The 20,239-nt window shown below is 48.2% G+C and overlaps 1 protein-coding gene across 3 annotated transcripts in view; it reads right to left on the bottom strand.

Moving 5' to 3' along the window:
- Positions 1 to 20,239, bottom strand: part of LOC147457320 (threonyl and alanyl tRNA synthetase second additional domain-containing protein) — a 57,814-nt gene that overhangs the window by 28,351 nt on the left and 9,224 nt on the right. For all 3 annotated transcript variants that reach the window (XM_086512241.1, XM_086512242.1, XM_086512240.1), the window contains exons 5-6: positions 4,428 to 4,530; positions 3,501 to 3,575 (exon numbers count right to left, since the gene is read on the bottom strand). In XM_086512241.1, coding sequence (XP_086368367.1) covers positions 3,501 to 3,575; positions 4,428 to 4,530 — 178 coding nt within the window. The remainder of the gene's footprint in view (positions 1 to 3,500; positions 3,576 to 4,427; positions 4,531 to 20,239) is intronic.

Here is a 20,239-nt window from a genome sequence, read left to right as displayed (position 1 = left end):
TTTCATTCTTAGATGATGCCAAGCCGTGACGGCATCTTCTTCATATTCTTCTATTAACTATGCTGGAGTGAAAATTCCCTTGAATTTTATCCACTTTTTAGGTGCTTCTTAGTGCCAAAGTAGAGTAGACCACTATATGTTTGGACGCAGCTCTTCGTACCTTGGAGATTTCCAAGAAACACCCTCCCCAAAAGACGATGTCAAACTACTGTATAAAAGCAAGGGCTTGATGGATATCCTTGTAGTCTGAAAACGCCTCAAACTAGATTGCCTGACCCCCATCCTTGAACTCGTCGGTATTCTCTCTCTTTTTCTCGCTGTCTATTGTAAGCAGAGGACGAGGTCTCCTCCAATGGACTGCTAGATTGCATATTGTGCTTTCTAGATTTTTCCTTGGATCTATTTTTCTTGGTTTTCTTGGTCTTTCTCCACTTCTTCCGCATTTTCTCGTCCTCACTGGAACTAGAGGAAGAGGAATTGTCGGAACTGTCGGAACTGTCTGAAGACAAAGAAAAATCGGGGTCATCCTCAAAACGAGCATGCTTCTTAGATCTACTAGCCACCTGGAAAGTGGACTTCTCGCCCAAATAACCGGGGTAATCTGTTGATTTTCTTTGCTTCATTAAACTTTTCTTGCGAGTACAGCTTCTGCTTTTTTGCACTCGACTTTTCTTTTTGTTTCATTGCTTACTTGAGAGGTGAATGGACAGCTTCCCGCCATCTTGAGTGAACCTTACGGGAATGATTCTTAAGGTACTTCAGGTCCTTGGAGTACTTGATCAATCTTTTCACACACATGTCAACCTACAATCGACATCGGTACCCTTGCTTGTCAAGATCCATCGCCAGAAATTTGTCATGGTCTCTCGAATCGTCAAAAGGAGCCTTGCATCCATTAGAATCTCCGTTAGTTTCTTTTGTTCTCCTGTTAGGATTTGGGTTTTCTTTATCTCCCCCCAAATGACTAGTCGAAGGGGTGTCGTCTCTTTCGGATTCACTGCTAAAACCCATCGGATCCACCGTAGAAGAATCTTTAGAGCTCTAATACCATTGTTACAAGCTTGGACACTCCAAGCGAGAAATCAATAGCAACACACGAACAAAAACTGCCAATAACCGAATTGAACTTGAATAGAGAGAGAGAAGAGGAGAGTCGACACGGATCGACAGAGTTCAGTTCCCATATGCACTAGCCCCAAAGACTGGCGCTCCTTCCAATATTTCTTTATTGATTGCCGATCACAAAGGTACAACCCGAGGGTTCCCAACTATGTGCGTCCAGATGCTCTCTCGAGAGTGAGGCCCCAAGGGTCCTTATAAACAGTACAAGGGATGCCCAAAACTAGAGCCCCTAAAGCACTTGTATCCAAGAGCTTCCGTCGTGAAAAGCTAGGCAAAAACTGGCGCCAAAAGCTGTCCCAAATCTCATGCTACCACATCATCATGCTTCCACGTTTTACACTGCTAACAGCCACGTCATCATGCCTCCGCATTTTTCAGTAGCGGGCACTTGTGCTCCTTTTTAGGGTTTTTAGGCCTCTCAACCATAAGTTCTTAAGTTGGCAGGGTTAGGTTTTTAAAACCCTAACCCCTAACCCTTAGGCCCCTCATCTTTAGTAGGCATGCCACATCACAAACTTGTCATCTAGATAAAGCTAAACCCCTCTAGAAGAGTGCCTCTACTACCATGGGTGTTGTTGCAAGCTCTGTCTTGATAGTGTCGTGTGACACTGTTTGATTGCTGCGAAACAAGCGTGAGATCATACATATATGTGGCCTCTCAATCCGTGTCCGCATGTCGGCTGCTAGTCTCCGTGCCCATACTCGTGCTGCATACATCAAAGCTAGTGTGACTAGTATATCAAATAAGAACCCTTCCACGGGGCCCTTGAAAGGGTGCTTGGTGGCATCTCCGCTCGAGCATGGCCAAGCTGCATATCCTCAAGCGAGTCTTTCAGTGGCCGCCTGTCTCATGGTAAAGGGACCTAGAAGACTGGCAAAGGTGACTCCCAATTAGACATAGGACTCTACCACCTCAACCTGTCCTCCTACCGCTGTGATGAAAATGGCACAAAGTGTGAAAGATCATGACCTTGGTCTTCCCAAAAACTCATTGTCAATCTCTAATGTGTGTACAACTCATCTAAGGCCCCAAGGTGATGTTGTAGGCCCTCTTGTGATTCTGAAATCAAGACAATGTCATCAGCATAAAGCATAATATGCATTGGAGTACTTGTGAGGCCGACACCCTCTCCCCTAGATCGTAGTATGTAGTCTGAGATCTCATCGATATAGAGCCCGAAGAGGGTCAGGGAGAGCGGGGAGCCTTGCTTCACACCGATGGTGCTAGTGCGCACACACATGCACACATAACTTATCTTGGCAAGAGCATGGCTCCAATAGTACTTGGGAGTGGGGCCACTCAAGATTGTGCAAGCAGGGAGAGGATATATCAATACCTTACATGGAAAAAGAGAAGAGACATGCTAGATTTCTCAAAATTGTACGCGTTGAAAGAGGCTTCCTAGTTTTTCTAGAAGGTGATCATTTTAATGCATTTTCAAAGGCTAGAGAAACTCAATTACCTTTTCACGACTAACCTCCTTGGGGCACTTGGACCACAGAGCACAATTTTAGTTCTCTTTTTAAACAAATAGGTTTATTTTTCACATGAAATCGCACTTGTCCATGTGAAACTGCGTTTAAGGATGCTTGAGGCAATGTGATTGCCATGTGTGATGCATTTGTAGCCTCAAATTCATCGTCATTTGTGTGCTTGCACCCATTTTTAAAATATTGGGTCCAAAATCTTATTGATGATTCCATTCTGGAATCTGAGCTATTATGTCATTTCAAACTTAGCCATGTACAACCAGCCAAATAGTTACAGGCACATTGTTTTGAAAATAGTACCAAGTCTCTTCCCAAAAGAGCAATACGTCCATTTCTAAGGCCAGGGAGGCTAGAACCAATCCTGATTGAAAAGCCAATAAGAGCTCTCTGGAAAAAAATGATGATGCAATCTTAAATTGTGTCTCCACTACCGGAAGCTGAGGGGAGGATAGTTGTAAGAACAAGGAAGCAATGGCAAAAAAAAAAAGAGAGTGTGGCTGTTGGCTGCGACACTATAAGAGAAGCATTGCGGCCGGGGGGGCAGCTGCACAGCAGAAGAAGATGGCAGGGGGTGAGCGGCCAATCGGAGGGCGCTACGGCCGCACAAGGAACTGGCAGCAAAGGGCAGCGAACCAATTACAGGAGAGGAAACCCAACCCAAAAAAAAAAGCGTACTGTGTCATCAATCAATTACAATAATTGAAGACATATTTATCAAGGATCAACCTAAATTCAAGAAAACTCAAGGAAAACTCGACTATGACTAGGAAAGGATTTGACTACATAATAGAATTTCACATGCGAAATAAACTAAACTTTAACTGGCTTGGAGGCAAAACCTTTTCATTGATACTTGAGAAACTGAAAGTACAACTGTTTTCCCTTACCTTTGAAATATAACTCGGCAGCTTGCTTCCACACATTGCTGATGCTTCCTCATATGAGACTATGTTGGCCTTCACCTGACAAAAGCATTTGCAGTTCCCTCAACAAAACTAATAGATTCTCTTGGGGCATACAAGAGCAAAGAGACAAGCCATGAACTGAACCTAATAGCACTACTGCAACAAAGTAATAGCTGCTTTACTTATGGAAAGCCCTCAAATGTAAAATCACCTAGATCAATCATTGCCCATCTCTGCATCATTAAAAGGATTGGCACGCTCAATAAAAGTATTACAAACCCTGGCAATCCTAACGTACTCAACTTTAGTAGCAGGGTTATAACTAAAGCTGAAAGACATCAGCACCAATGAGGGTCCTAACCGACAAGGTTCTGGATTTAAGGATTTCCGGGCCAGAACATAGCAAAAAACATATCTTCTCACTGGACTGATTACACTTAAACTTGGCCACTGAATATGGAACTCAAAACAAAGCATCGTTTCTCAAATGCTTCCTTCGGAAGCATGTACCACAATACAGGCCTCAATACCCAAGGGTGCCGTTATGATCTGGCATGAAGAAACAACACATCCAGCCTTCTATATATTAATTAAGCAAGCAATATGCAATGCGGCAACATTCCACCTCAGCTTGCATGATCAGTATCAGATTGCCACAGATGTACTTTGCATATACGACAAAGCCAAAAATAGAATTTGAAACACAATTGAAATATGAGATTTGTTCTCTGTATAATAGCAAATGTCTAGAAAATGGCCCATGAACCTGTTTCTGACAGCACCTTAATATGGATCGTAGTCAATAACCAGAGCGTCCTGATAAATGCAACACCTTCCTTAAAGAACATAAACATCCTGACGTCGGCAGGTTCCAGAAATAGCATGATTTACAGAACAAAGGGTGTATACCTTGCCACCTAAGTTAATCAGGTGATTAATCTCTGTCTCCAAGCCCTCGCGTGTTGATTCCAGTTCAGTAGCTGGAATGCTGCCTTTGTATTCGACAAATGGCCTGTGAGTCATGATATGACACACAAGAAATAGTGATTCATTTCATCAAAACTACTTATGAGCAGACGGTAAAGCACCAAGCTGTTCCAGTTGTGAAGGGATACAAAATGTTACAAATATATGGCCATTTTGAAGAATAGACTAACCAAAAAAAAGACAAAAGTAGATATTTTCACCAGACTTTAACATTTTGCATTTTGAGAAGGGTAAGATAGGATAAGGCAGCATCTATAGAAACTATTGAATACAAAGAAAAAATGACAAGACTAACTATACACAATTTCAGGAGAAATCTGCAAATGAAAGTGTCCTAGAGCCACAATGAAACTCCAAAGATCTAACTAAGAACGCACTCAAGACAAAAATATCCATGATGGTCATTCTGTAGAAGCCACTAACCAACGCTTCTTTATTACATAATCAATACATATGATTAATGCTACACGACTTCAAACTCTTCAAGCAAAAAGGATAAGAAAACATTACGTATTATGTCAATTCTTAAACATAAAACTGCTACACCACAAAGCAAAAGATATCGCTCTTACAAAACAATTAAACGCCTGGAATGTTGAAAACTGCTACACCACAAACCAAAAAAAAAAACATTGTTCTTACAAAACAATCAAATGCCTGGAATGTTGAAAACTTGGTAGATCAATCTAAACAACTCAAAATATAAACAAAGCACGAAAGAGCTACTATAAAATACTAGAAGAATAGTGAAGACTAGCACAAGAACATAAACAAGATAACAATGCTAATGATAATCATAATTATAGAGTGAGTGGCGATACAATGTACAATGAGAGTAAGGCTTATATAACCCAAGAGAGGGTGACAATGAGAGTAAGGCTTATATGTTAGCTTAGGTCTCTACCCTCAATGCGTAGGTTAGTGAGTACCATGCAATTGTAGAGAGGGTTCTTGTTTAGAGGGTAGAGACCTAAGCTAACATTCCTCCTCCATCTCATAAGTGAAACTACCCTATGGAATAACATCATAGCAGCTGCAGTACGGGACGGGACGTCTAATACGCGGTGTACAATACGCGTACTAAACATATTTGTGAGAATCAAAAACAAAATACGTCAACTTTTTTAGATATGATACTTAAATAAGAACAAATGAAGCGATTCATGGACCTCCTCAATGACTCTTCAATATTTAACCATAGCATACATAAACAAGCACCGTGAAGCTCTAAAACACAATTGATCAACTAGAAAAAGACATACGTTTTGAGCAAAAAAACGTCAGAATAGAAAACGTTATGAGACATATTGTACGTTTCAATAGGGGACATCGTGTATTCTAAATAAAATACGCGTATTTTAGCTGCTATGGATAACATTATAAGTGGAAAAAAGGATGCTCAAAGAAAAGGAGCACAAAAGACTAGCACAAGGTTCAGAGGTGACACTGAGCAACACGAGCCAAGGAAGCACCATGCATGGCTCACAGAATGACCAAAAGCTAATCCAGAGGTTGAGTGTCCATGTCCTTCAAGAAAAGTTATCTAGGATTCCCCCTGGACACAAAGAGCCATAGATTTTTTTCCCACCTTAACGCATCTAGCAAATTAATCTAATTGATATGTAGGGGGAAGAATGCATGCAAGGACAATGGGTGGTCTTACCACTAGATGCAATTTATACAATCCAAAGGTCAAAACATGGAAAACAAAAACCTTTGATTATAATAGTGAAATGCAGAAAACTATACATTCACAATGGAGGTTCAAGGAGGTCTAATGGCTCCAACTTAAAAGACTTTCACATTGTGCTTCAATGTGTTTCAGAGTCTTTGTAAATTGTTGATCCAACACTTGCTTGTCTGTCAAGTTCAAAGACGCCAATACCATACAACTCCATGTGTGATGCCAATTTTGGACCAAGGTCAGTTTCCATGGCCGAGTCATTATAGAGAAGCTAACAATGGCGAGCTACTAAGTGTCTAACACGGAGAGCTTGAGAGCTCCATGTAATACTCACAAAGGGCTGTGGCCATAGAGATCTACCTAAGCCACTATTGTAGGCGGATGCCTTAAGCCACTATTGTAGGCGGAGAGTACAATTGTGAACACCTACAAAAGGGCAATGTTGCCAATGACAAGGGAAGCAAAACGTGGGGCACCTCTATAGCTTGGCTATTTGGACCTCAGCCAAAGACACAAGATGGTCTCCTTTCACCCATATCAAGGTTCGCCTTTTGGGAATTACAAGCACTCACCAACCTAAAATACCTTGCGAGAGAAATTGTGAAGCCTAGGCTTGGAATTATAAGCACATGCCAACCAAGCCAACAAAGAGACACTGAAAACACCATTTCATCAGCCAACAAAGCTTCATTCTCACCGTTTCTTGTAGCCTCACCTCCAAGAACAACACAAAACTCCCATTGTCACGTGACACATCCAACCCTATGTGTCCGTGGACAAGCTACAGCATGACCAGGGTTCAGTCAGTCCAGTCAGTCAGATTAGAAGTGATATGGCACTTTTGTGAGTCTATTCGTAGACCGTACATGCCCAGTCACTTAGCATAGATGCATATCCTCTGGTTGCACACACCATGATCATCAGTATTTCTTCAGAATCCATCAGATTCAGTCAGGGGAATTTTCCAGTACATTTAGCCTATTTTCCCTATTTTTGGTATTTTTCACTTATTATTTTTAAGTGACTTTCCAACAAAAGTAGGTAGGGCAATTTGCTAAGTTTGTATATAAGCAAACCCAAGATAGCACTTTCTCGCAGAATAGGCAACAGGAGCTTCCCGCTCAACAGACACCTTCTCAACACGAACCCCCATCAGCACCCTTGGCGTTTTTGGTCTCCATCCTCGCCACAGATACCCCAACGTTTTTGGACACCCTCAGCACCTCCCTAGATCTGGCGTTTTCCAGCTTTGCAGACATCGCCAGCCTTCCAGTTTGCCTAGCATTTTTGGTAGTACTACCAGATCTACTAGCGTTCCCAATTTCAGCCCATTAGCGTTTTTGGATTTCATCAGCAGTTCCAGACAGCCTAGCGTTTTTGCTAACGATACAAGGCAGCCCAGCGTTTTTGGTTTTCAGCCTCAATCACATCAGATGGTCAACGTTTTCAGCCCTATTGGACAGCAGCAGATTCAGCCCTAGTTGGTTGCAAAAGATAGCCATTTTCAGCCCATAAAAACACAGCCAAAACAGTCATTTTCAGCCACCGAAACAGCCCCGAAATTCAGCAGTTAGAAGACCACAGATTTCAGCCCTAAAGTCGTCGTCGTCGTCACCGACATAGTCCCAGGTTGCATCAGTCCTTTGCATCGTCATTGTACCACTTTGTGCAATCAATAAGTAGACCACTCTCGCCGACGAGAGTGGGGCCTTCGAAGAGGGATTTACGTCGTCTCTGGTGTCGTATCTCTCTTCTCTCTCTATCTCTCAGACTCATACACTTGCACGCACAATGTCCATTCACTTTGTTTGTGATCATAGCACTTTCCATTAAGAACGGAAGGCTCTCCCTTCCATAAGAACTAAAAGGAACCTTGAGCACAGTTCGGAGCACTCATCTTGAGCAAAGCGCAAACAATCATTCCGTTGCACCTAACACCAATGTCTCCCACTGTTTTTTGTAACCTCACCTCCAATGTGACAATAGCAACTCCAATTCGCCCTGCATAAAACCGTAGCCTCTTGTCACAAGACGGGCACCACGTGCCAATAGAAAAGAAGTGTTTCTTTGGCGGTGATGGTAGTCTGAAGACTTAGCAATCACACAAGACCTCCAAGGTTATCAGCTCGAGAAGATACATCTACTGAGAGATGTTGAGAAATTTCAAGATATGATCTGATAGGGTTTTCATGGCAAGCATTTTAGGATACCCCACTCTGCCAAAAGTTGCACTCTGGAGAAAGATGTCAGAAACCATATAACTTCGGACAAAAGAATTTCTTGAAAGCTTGCCAAGTCCTTGGAGTGTACGGCTAGGTAGCTATAGACGTCAACATCTGCATGGCACTGCTTTTGACGAAAACAGTGACTTTGAAACAAATCTTGGATCCTTCTCTTGCAAGAGATCTTTTTTGGCTTATGCCTTGTAAGACATGAGCGATGAAGACAGGAGCACGCCAGATGCACGATGAATTAAGGATGGGAGTGGCCAGTAACTCCGGGGTCGAGACCTAAAGATACTTCAAATAAGTTTCCAACAGACTTTGGAAGCGCCAGTTTGCTCTGCCTACTCTTTTGTAAGACCAGTATGCTTTCAAAAAAGCAAATGTCTGATGCTTTGACACCACTGTCACAAGACGTGCACCACGTGCCAATAGAAAAGAACATACTGAACAACTTTAAGCAATTAAAATAACAACTGAACTTAAAAAGATGCAAGACACGAGACGGGGAGCGGCGAAGTTCCACCCCAAGAGAGCACTGGCCCCCTGTCGGTATTTCTTTATCATTGCTTATTTGCAAAGTACAACAATTGGAGAGCACCTCCTTTGCAATCTGCGCGCAGAAGATTGCCAGAGAGGGTCCCCAAGGCTCATATTTAAAGGCCCAAAGCCTAAAAGCATCAAATATGAAAAGCTGACCCCAAAAAAAAAAACTTTCCTAAAATTTCGGGATTTTCCTAAACATCCGTCGCGAATTGCGAACGTCCTTAGAGGTGCCACGCCATCATATTTTGATGTGCAAAGTCTTCTAAGTGTGTTCCGCTTTATTTTTAATGCCTTTATGTCACTTGGGCCCCATCGGACGGGTGCTCGTAAGCTGGTGGGAACTCTTTTTTTTAAATAGGCCACTCGTCAAGACTTTGTAAGTCTGTAAACCTTCTTCTGCTGCTTCTTCTTAGGGTTTTGGCCCCTTGGCCAGAATCTGAAGGATTGGCTCTGTTCTTTAGTGGCTTGACATGTCAGCAGGTTGACACCTCTTCCCTCAATTCTCCATCAACACACATCCGTGAGAACTTCAGCACTCTCTCATACAGACAAGGTGGATAATCTCTAGTTGATGCAATGATGTGCACATCTGATCAATAGCACATCGTATCCCATAGGATAAATGAGTGTTCGTATGGGCCGGTCTGATCACACACACACACACACACACACATATATATATATATATATATATATATATGGAGAGAGAGAGAGAGAGAGAGAGAGAGAGAGAGAGAATTCTGCCCGGATGCTATCCGAACTGAGTTCTGTCTGTGTTGAGTGCCATCACCCTCCCTAGCTGCCCTCACGCTACCACCCACGCCCTCTTGCTGCTTTGGCATCGCCCTAGCCCCTTGCCTCTGCTGCCTGTTCCATCCACCTGAGCAGCCTGCTTTACCCTTCCCTTTTCACGACGGTGCTGCAGCCCGCATCTACTGTTGCAGCTCTTCCGCCCCAGCATCACCCCTTCAATTTGCACACTAACGTGCAACCTGTGTCAGCGCCCGAACCTTTTCTTTCCAGCGCTGCCCAGCCTGCACCCCGTGCATGCATTAGTCTTTTCAGCCCATCCTTCTCCATCCATTATCCTCAAAACTACTAGCCTTAATCCCCATTGTTGAGCTTGCTGATAGTGGGTTCCGAGTTTACATGCCAATGGTTTGCTGCCCTGTAGGCAGCCTCGCATATTCAAGCCACCTTCAGCTAGTCTTTTCCCCAAACCCACACCCCCCTCCAAAAATTCAAGCCACCTTCAGCTAGTCTAATTCCCCCAAACCCACCCACCCCCCTCCAAAACACACATTCACCCTTACTTCACACACCATTTTGACTCCTTCCTCTTTCACACACACACAATTCTGCCTCCAACCCCATGTCCTAGGAGAGCAAGGGGTAAGTTTGTGATTGGATGAGGGGTGTAGGGATTGGATATTTGCACTTTCTCGGCTACCTCTACCCTCTCTAGTATTATGACACCATCATTTGTCCTCTCAGAAGATCTAAAGCACAAGGTTGGTGACCGTATTAAGACACTCTCTCACATAGGCGTCGCCGGTTGCCTAGTCGAATGTTCCTACGCTTGGGTAAAAATCCAAGAGTGGCTTACGTGCCATTTAGCCGCTACGGACGAAGGCGAAGAGGACGACATCATCCTTTTGAGTAGAGGTACTTTCTGTCAGAGTGTGCATAGAGAGAGAGAGAGAGATGAAAATGAAATGATATGTTAACGTCTACAAAAGGCCAAAATGACCTACGAGACCAACAAGTTACAAATTGGTGAATCTAATACAAAATTAACATCCTAAACAAAACATTTTAGTGAAAGTGAAAGTGGGGGAAAGACCAGAGACTATCTAGTCAATACAAAGGTACAAAACAATGAGGGATGCAAGAAGCTTAAGCTACTAAGAAGGGAATAATCCTCCAGTTCAGAGTAAATCCAGCATCGGTCGGTGTCGGATCTCCTCGATGTCCTCCATGGTCAAAAACCTGATTGGGTATCGTGCGTGGCACGCCAAAATAATCTGAATCCTCCTTTGTAATCTCCGTCTATGCTTGGATGCCCTCCTCTATACTCGTGGACGCCTAGATCTCCCTAGGTCCATCACATGTGTGCCTCTACTAGTGGAGGTGGGATCCGAATTCTACTGCAAACCTGTCTGTCTAGAGTGTCTAGTGGTAATGGCTGGCCTGAAATAGTCTGTGACCTGAGTCTATCTCTCTAGTCGCCTCAACAAGCTCATCCCCCAGGCAAAATCCCAGTCTTCTTGAGTGATGGTCTTTTCTTCGATAACTCCTTTTTTAGCCTCCAAGGTAGGAAAGCATATAACGAGCACTCTTTCTTTGAAGTTACCTATCCATCATGCCCTTTCTTTCCCACTCTCCAAGTGTAAGGTGCAGCGGATGTGAATGTTGAACTTTGCTCAAGATGAGTGCTCCGAACTGTGCTCAAGGGTTCCTTTTTCTTATGGAAGGGAGAGCCTTTCGTTCCTTTAGTGAGAGAGTGCAAATGATCACAAACAAAGTGGCAAACACTGTGAATGAAGGTGCTGAGACTGAGAGGTAGAGAGAGAAGAATACGACACCAAAATGTTGTCAAACCCTCCTCCGAAGGCCCCACTCTATGGCGAGAGCGGTCTGCTATTGATTGCACAAAACTCTATAATGCTTTGGACTTGCCGACGATGTCGACGACGATGAGGACGACGACGAGACGGGCTGAAATCTGCAAATTTTTATGTGCTGAATTCTGACTCTATGTCAATGACGATGGTGATGACAACGATGCAATGACGACGTGCTGAAAATGCAGATGCTGAAATCTGTGTTTTCCGGGCTGAAACTACAAACTTCGGTGGATCTGACCGTGCGGTGAGGATCTGCTGCGGGAAGGTGAGATCTGCGAGGTTCAAGACTCCTACTGCGGTGTCTTGATGCTGAAACTGAAAACACTGATGCTTCTAAGGTTTCTGTCGCGATGAATCTGCAAAACGCTAGGAGTCCTGCTGATCCAAAAACGCTAGGGCTGATTCTGCTAACGCTAGGGCTGATCCTCCTAACGCTAGGGCTGATCTGCGATCTGATGCCAAAACGCTAGGTTAGTTCTGCTATTTTGCTACTGCCGGGGCTGATCTGCAATGCAAAACGCCAAGCTATCTTCATCAAAAATGCTAGGCTTGATCTGGGGTCTTCATGCAAAAAAGGCTAGGTAACTGCTAGGGAAGGTCTTGCTGAGAAGGTGCCTGTTGAACAAGGTGTTCTTGCTGCCTCTTCTGCCAAAAAGTGCTAGCGCTAGGGTTTCTTATATATCTGCTTGCAAAGTTTGCCCTACCTAGTTCCCAACAAAAGTCACTTAAAAATAATGAGTGAAAATTGGCTAAAATAGGGAAAATAGGTCTATGCACTGTAAAAATGCTCCTGATGGATTCTGATGGAAAGCTGATGATCATGCTGTGTGCAACCAGAGGATATGCATCTACTCTAAGTGCCTGGACATGCATGGTCTGCGAACAAACTCACAAAAGTGTCAGAACGCTTCCTAAGCTAGGCTAACTGAACCCCTGTCATGAAGTAGCTTGTCCACGTACACATAGGGTTAGATGTGCACGTGACATCCCCTCCGTTTCAAAGTGAGGTACTAGTACCGAACTGTATGGCGTCGAGGGAGATCGCCAACAGCGTCTAGAATCCTGGGAAGGACTCTTCGCTGGCCCACTATGATGCGTGGGTCATGCAATACTTGAACTTCATAAAGGTCTGCAACGCTTGCTTCTTTGGGCCGCGCTGAAAGCGACACAAAGTCATATGTGGCTCGAAAGTGGTAAAGTAGTATGCAAAATAGGAATCTGGACGCTGCTGCTACTCGCTCTGCTCGCCCCCCCTCCCCCTCTGCGCCATCGCCCCCCCCCCCCCCCCCCCCCCCCCCTGCTACCTCCCGCCGTCCCATGCCTGCCCCTCGCATTGCCGCCCTGCCTGCCCGCCCGCTCGCCGCGCGCCAGCCACTCCAGCCCGCTCTCCTGCTCTCGCTTGCAGCCGCCTGCAGCCTCGCCTCGCGCTGCCTCCCTGCCAGCCAGCAGCGCCCCCCTTCTCACGCCACCTTCCCCGCCCCCCGCTGCCCTTTTTTCCTCGCTTTGCTGCCGTTTTTTCTCCCCCCCCCCCCCCCCCCCCCCCCCCCCCCCCCCCCCCATCTTCGTCAATCCTGAAGGATGGCTCTGCATCTCTGTTACTTCAAGCAGTGCTCGGCATGCTCGGTTGCAGAGCGCCTTCACCGACCGCTTCTTTGCCTCAGCAGTAGACACAGATGGAGGCTCCAACTCCGCCACAGAGGGACTCATCCGAAGCCCCCTCGCCCGACCCCGTTGAGCCCACCATTCGACTTGCTCTTTCTCCGATAGAGCAAGCGAGCCTTGCCGCAGAGGTAGAGCGCTTGCAAGCGACTTCTGTCATCTGCAAGGTTCTCGGCACCCGTCCTAGCAGAGGAGAGCTGCGAGACATTCTCCAGGCCCGCCTTCTCGCAGAGGTGGGCAAGATTTTGGATGTCCAGATCCTCGGACGGGGGTACTACCAGATCGAGTTCGAGACTTCCGAGATGGCCTCCAAGGTCATAGCTATGAGTCCACTAGCCATCCGAGCATCACGCGCCCACTTTCGACAGTGGCGACATGGTTTTGACCCGACTTCGGATGTGCTAGTAGAGGAGGCAGACATCCCCATCTCAGTGTGCTTTCCGGGTTTACGGAGGGAGTACCTTCCACTTCTCTCCAGGATTGGCTCCGCCATCGGGACTGTCCTGGAGACACCTCGTACGGCAGCATCAGTAGCTGCCAAGGCGGCTGGCATCCCTTCAGTTCGAGTTTTGGTCAGAGATACCCACACGCTCCCGAAGGTCATCTTTCTGCCTCGGGTGAGTGGGGGTTGGTTTAGACAGAGTGTGGAGTACTAGGGTCTCCCGAACCAGTGCTTCATTTGCAGACAGATGGGCCATCTAGCGAAGGCCTGTCCACGGAGGAGGCCACGACCTGCACCTCAGCCTCAGCCCCAGCCTGCCAAGGCTGGGCCGCAACCACAGTCAACGTCACAGCGCACAGATTCTGAGCCACCCTCCGAGCCTGGGGCTCTAGCGGAGGAGGGATGGCAGCAGGCCCATGGCCGTCGACGCCAGGGGCCACAGCGGCAGCCTGGCACTCAGAGTGGCCCTCAGGTGCCTACTCAGCAGCAATGGGTTCCCACGGGGAACCGCTTTGGTCCTCTTGAGCAGGAGGAGCCCCTACGCCAGCCTCCACTTCCGCTTCACCCTCGCCAGCCACCCCACCCTCAGATTTCCCCTCCCCCGCCCTCTGCTCCCGCCCACTCCCCACCTCGCCCCCCTGTCTTTGCCGCCCCACCCCGCTTCGTTTCCCCTCCGCCTCCCCCAGCTCCTTCTCCCCCTCCTCCTGCTTCAGTGCCACAGTCGACTCAGGAGACTGGTCCCTCGCCGGCGGCTAGGAGATCTCTTGGCAGCGCCTTTGCCACGAGTCGCCTAGCGAGAGAGGGTCATCCCTTCTTGCGGCCCCCTCTGCAGATTCAGACATCTTCCCTTGCGGCTATCCCTCGTGGTCTGACGAGCATTGACCTCCGACGCCGCTGGGATTTCTTCGATTACGGATTCACTCGCTTTCTCGGCGATTCCGCAGTAGACCACGAGGCAGCCTGCTTCAGGGTCCACGCTCTGTTCCTCGCCGCTAGGGGGACAGAGGCCTTGGACTCAGCAGTTGGTTTCTCCTTTCCCCTCTGTGGTCGGACCGAGACAAAGTGGTCCCTAGACTCAGTGGTGGGATGGTTGTATGCACGGGTTCTCGAGTTCTCTCACCACATGGGAGAACTTGGAGTTACAGATTTGCTGCAGACTTTGTGGCCACTGGCCAAGTTTGCGGTGACACACCCAAACTCAACAGGATGTAGGAACATTGTGGTGTACTTTTTTGTTGATACGCAGTGTTTGCCTTGCTATGTATACATTCATGGGGACTCCTCGACAGAGGAGGTTGCTTTACGCACGGCTCACTCTGCATGGGCTTGGGCCACGCACTCACTACAGGCTCGCCTATCTAGAGGACGCTCGGATGCGGATTACTCCCCATCCAAGCTTGCCTCGAAGATAGCCCGTCTTGCTGCTGCGGCAGCATCTGTTCTCTCTCGCTCCCCATGAGGATCGTCTCGTGGAACGTGCAAGGATTAGGTGGGCCCCAGTTTCAGCGACAGCGGGGCCAATTGCGTCAGGAGCTTCAGCGTTGCCTTGTGGGAGGAGAGATTGATCTCCTTATGCTTCAGGAGCACCATTTGTCTGAGAGCCGCATTCGGCGATGTGGTCAGATTCTGCGGGGACGTTATGATACCTTTTGGTCAGCTGCTTTTGGACCTGGAGGCATCCAGGGTGGGGTATGTATGACTATTGCGGACTCATTGCAGCAGGCCATTGTGGGCAGAGGGATTATTGTGCCAGGCAGGGCTCAGTGGATTACTTTGCAGGTTCAGGGTGGCCTTGTGGGCTTCCTAAACATCTATGCGCCCAATGTGGCAAGTGCTCGTGCAGAGTTTTGGTCACAGATTGTTGAGTCTCTGCCACAGGTTGACCATTGGTGTGTAGGAGGGGACTTCAACATGTTGGAGGACCCCTCTGACAGGATCGGAGGCAGCCATGCTACTGTACATGGAGTCGAGTTAGCAGCTTGGGAGAGGTTGTGTATGACTTTGAGGGTCTCGGATACATGGCAGGGTGGAAGGAGTGAATCTATCGCGGATAGATCGCTTCTACACTAGTGACCACCACTTCAGTGACTTGGGGGGATCAGTGGGCATCCTGGCAGGGACATCCTTCTCGGACCATGCACCAATGATCCTCACAGTGGCAGACAGGCAGAGGAGGGGGAGCACGTTGCTTCGCATCCCAGAGCGGGTCTTGTTGGACTCAGCACTTAGAGAGAGGGTAGAGGCTCTCTGGACAGAGGGCATGGACAGTCAGGCTCTACCTGCAGACAGAGTGGACTTAGGCCTAGCTCAGCTTAGCCACTTTTTTCTCCAGGAGTCTTTCGCTCGACGGGCTGCAGCGAGAGAGGAGGAGCAGCGTCTCAGACGAGGCATTGCTTCACTACAGAGGATGCAAGAGCAGCATCCAGACAGTCCATGGTTGGAGGAGCAGTTACAGCAGGCTCGACAGGAGCTTGCTTGCAAAGAGGAGAGGCGCCATGAGTTTGCCTTTCACCGAAAGGCATCTCAATGGACTCAGGTGGGTGACAGAGTGACAGGTGCTTTTTTTGAGACAGTGGGACCTCGGCACTCGCATGCCAAGGTCAATCAACTGAGGAGACCCGATGGGTCAGTTGTTTGTGAGCCTGAGGATATGCGTGCAGTTGCTACTGACTTTTACCGTGAGCTACTGTCGGCTGAGCCCCAGTCAGAGAGACAGGATGCATGCAGGGAGCAAGTTTGGGCGCAGATGCCTTGTCTTGTGACTGAGGAGATGCGCCAGAGGCTAGAGCTACCTCTTCAGCTTGAGGAGCTGTACACGGCTCTTAGGGCCCTCCCTCGAGGTAGCTGTCCAGGTGAGGATGGGTTGACTCCCAGCTTCTTCTTGGAGTACTAGGACCTGCTTGGCCCAGATCTTTGTAGTGCCTTTCAGTACATTCTGCACACAGGAGTGATGCCGGATAGCATGAGTGAGGGCTTGATTTACCTCATTCCGAAGGAGGGTGGCTCCTTGGATGAGATTCGACAGTGGCGCCCCATCACCATCCTCAACTCAGCCTACAAAATTCTTGCCAAGGCTCTGAGTTTGAGGATTCAACCACTTTTAGAGAGCCTTATACATGGGACTCAAGACAGGTTTTGTCAAGGAACGCAGTATCCTTGACAACATCTTCACTTTCTGGGAGGCTTCTGCCTTGGCACGTCTCCATGGGGAGGACCTTGTGATTCTTCTTCTCGATTTTGAGAAGGCATACGACAGAGTTGACTGGGACTTTCTAGAGGGCACGCTTCGCAGGATGGGCTTCTCAGATGCTTGGATCAGAGGGGTGTCAGCTTTGTACAGGCAGGCTCACAATCAGGTGCTTTTGGCAGGAGGTAGAGGTGAGCGCTTCATGCTCACACGATCGGTCAGACAGGGTTGTCCTCTTGCCCCCTTTCTCTTTCTGTTCTATGCGGAGGCGATGAGTAGATTTTTGGTGTCACAGCAAGTAGGTTTGAGGGGCTTAGCACTCCCTATGCGGGGAGATGAGCTTCTGGACGCTGAGTTTGCCGACGACTCAGCCTTGTACTTAGAGGGCCAGGAGGCCAATTTACACAGATGTGGGCAGGCTTTGGAGACCTTCTACTCTGCATCGGGCGCATTAATCAACTGGAGAAAGACGGTGGCTTTCTCGGTTGGTAGTGCTCCTGTGTCAGTTTGGATGCCAGGAGAGGGTTTCAGGTGGATTCCTCCAGGGACTGCAATTCGGTACTTGGGTTGTCAGGTTGGTTTGGATTTGTCCCCCGAGCAACAGATTGCTCCTCTCCTTCTGTCCATCAGGAGAAAGTTGTTACATTGGAGCTCAGCACGACTTTCGATGGCTAGTAGAGTAGTAGTTGCCAACCAGGTGTTGTTGGCGACTATGTGGTACATCACTTCTTGCTGGATCTTCTCGAGTTCTTGCATCAGCCAGGTAGAGAGGCTGATCAGGAACTTCCTTTGGTTAGGTCACGACACTCAGATTGCCCGAGCCAAGGTGGCTTGGTCGGTCATAAGGTGGCTTGGTCGGTCATCACACTTCCTTGTTCTCAGGGAGGGCTTGGGATCATTGATCCAACACAGCAAGGCAGAGCCCTTCTTGGGAAGTTCGTCGTCAGAGGACTTCTTCCAGGCGAGGAGTCCTGGAAGGAGTTCTTGCTGCAAAGGCTTCGTGCCAGGGTGCCTCAGTCAGGAGGCCCTTGGCAACCTTCGACCAGATGGATCTTTACAGAGTTGCGCCGAGTTGGTTTGAGCAGGAGACTGGAGGACCGATTCGCTGTGAGTTTGCTTTGTTCTTGGGAGCTATTACGGCGTGGCCTAGAGCAGAGACAGCCGACGTGCACGAAGGAGCACCTACGGCAGCCCCTCGTCTGGAACCCCATGGTTAGCACTCAGAGAGGCCACTTGGTTGGGAGTAGGCCTCATGTTTCTTGGGGTCCCATGGCAGCAGGTCCAGCGCGCTCTCTAGGTGACTGGCTAGAGTTCACAGGTTTGTCAGAGGAGGTGCAGGCTGTCCAGCTACAGGGCATAAGAGGGGTTCAGAGCATGTGTCAGGACATCTCAGAGTCAGTTCCAGCTGAGTGGCTCACGCCTCTCGAGCCAATAGCACCCCGGTGGATGGGAGACTTCACACGACTGGAGGTTCTCATTTCAGTCAAGGCTTGCTCAGAGACTGTCCCAGCCCTGTTCTTCGAGCTTCAGGGTGGGGGACGATTACAGCGAGTTGCAGTCGAGGCCCCGCACGTGGCAGAGTGCTGTTTCCAGAGGATCCGAGTTGTGGGCATCTGTGGGAGGACTTGCGTCATAGACCCTGACCCAGCAGCTCTTGAGACAGGACACTGGAGGCTATGGGCTTGGGAGTGTTGTCCACTGGCACGAGTACAGTGGGATCCTGGTGAGTGGCTATGGAGGGACCCCCTCTCTTCTGCAGACCGCCCAGGAGTCCCTTTCTTTCAGTACACTGTTCGGCTTGGACGTCATATACTTGCAGCACAGAGAGGCCCGCCCAGCTGCAGCACGTCATTGGCAGGAGGAGGGCCTCACAGTTGAGTTCTTGGCATCTTTTTTAAGAGGCTGTGGGACTCCAGACAGCCGAGGCGCGTCACTTTGTTCCAGTGGTTGGTTGCACACAGAGCCATGGAACCATGAAACCGGCCCGTAGGGCGGTAGGCGTTGGCTTTCACCCGAAATTCTTTACTTTAAACACACACACAGAGCACTTTGCAAAGGAGACCTGTAACGAGAATTAACACTTCATCACACACACGGCTCGGAAGCTAGAATGCTCCGAGCAGACGCCGACAACCTGTAGGCCCCAAAATTGGCGCCCCTTTCGGTATTTCTTTATTCTTTAGGAGGGTAAATTACAAGGTAAGGTCCTGGGAACATAGTAACAGGGGACGCCCTTTTTCGGGCTTCCCGTCCCCACTTTTCCGTCCCCACTTGCCGTCCCGTCCTCTTTTTTACACTAAAAATCCATTTGAGCCCCGTTTCCCGTCCCCTGTTCCCCGTCCCGGAATGCGTCCCTTGTGACTATGCCTGGGAATCCTTCACGTGTATCCACCTAGATACCATTTGATTTGGCCAAATTTCGGCAGCATAACAACCCCAAAACTTGCGCGAAACCAATTCCCCTGCTGGAACTCGCTTGCACTGTCGTATACCCTCTGATTCCTGTCCAAAAACAGTAAATTCAGCACGCTGTATTTACTGGTTTTTGCCCTGTTTTCAGCCCCAAACAGTCCCCTAACTGTCCTTTGCCAGTGGGGCACGATTCCCAATGATCCTGGCGTCCGTATGGCTGAAAAACAGTCAAATTACAGCGCATACACAGCGCTGATTTTGCACCTGTACGGTGAGGTTATGACCCTCACCAGTGCCTGCTTTGGAGCAGCAATTAGCTACTCCTATTCCTGCTCAAGGAGGCTCTTGCCTCAGCACAAAAGCATGAACCCACACAACTGTACATCAGTCAAATGAGTAGCCCTCTTGTGGGGCATCACATAACTGCACGTAGGGGAGAAAGAGAGCAGTATGTAGCGTGCGGGGCATCACTCCCGTCACCATACTGTGCATAGAGGGCAAGGTAAGCATTCCATAGCTTCTGTACCTGTTGCAATCCGCCTGTGGCTGAAAATGGCGCCCCCTTTGATGATATGCAGCTCGTTTTTGCCTCCCAGAGTGGCAGAATCGCTCACAAGCTGACACGTCGCCCAGTTTCCGAGTTTGGGCTTTCCCTGCTAAAAATATCTCAACTGGTGCGTCAGTTGACTTCGCGGCAGAGTTGTAAAGTGTTCCCCTAGTCATACCGAAGGTAATGACGCGAACACATTTCGTGGCCCAAAATAGCAGTTCCCTAAATTTTAGGAGATGCTTCCGTTGGGCTCCCACTGGTCTTCTGACCATCTATCCTCATTGGGACCGCATCCAAAAATGCAATGTGGCCCAACTGTCGGATACTTTTGGTTGGTAGTCCCACCTTGACTTTACGCCTTAATTGAGTTCACTTCCTAGTATCCACCAACTTGCTAAGTGCGAC

Source organism: Adiantum capillus-veneris, chromosome 5, assembly GCF_014529385.1.
Source record: "Adiantum capillus-veneris isolate H3 chromosome 5, ASM1452938v2, whole genome shotgun sequence".
Lineage (NCBI taxonomy): Eukaryota > Viridiplantae > Streptophyta > Polypodiopsida > Polypodiales > Pteridaceae > Adiantum > Adiantum capillus-veneris.
Note: the sequence above shows the minus strand (reverse complement) of the source record. Positions and strands in the feature narration are given on the sequence as shown.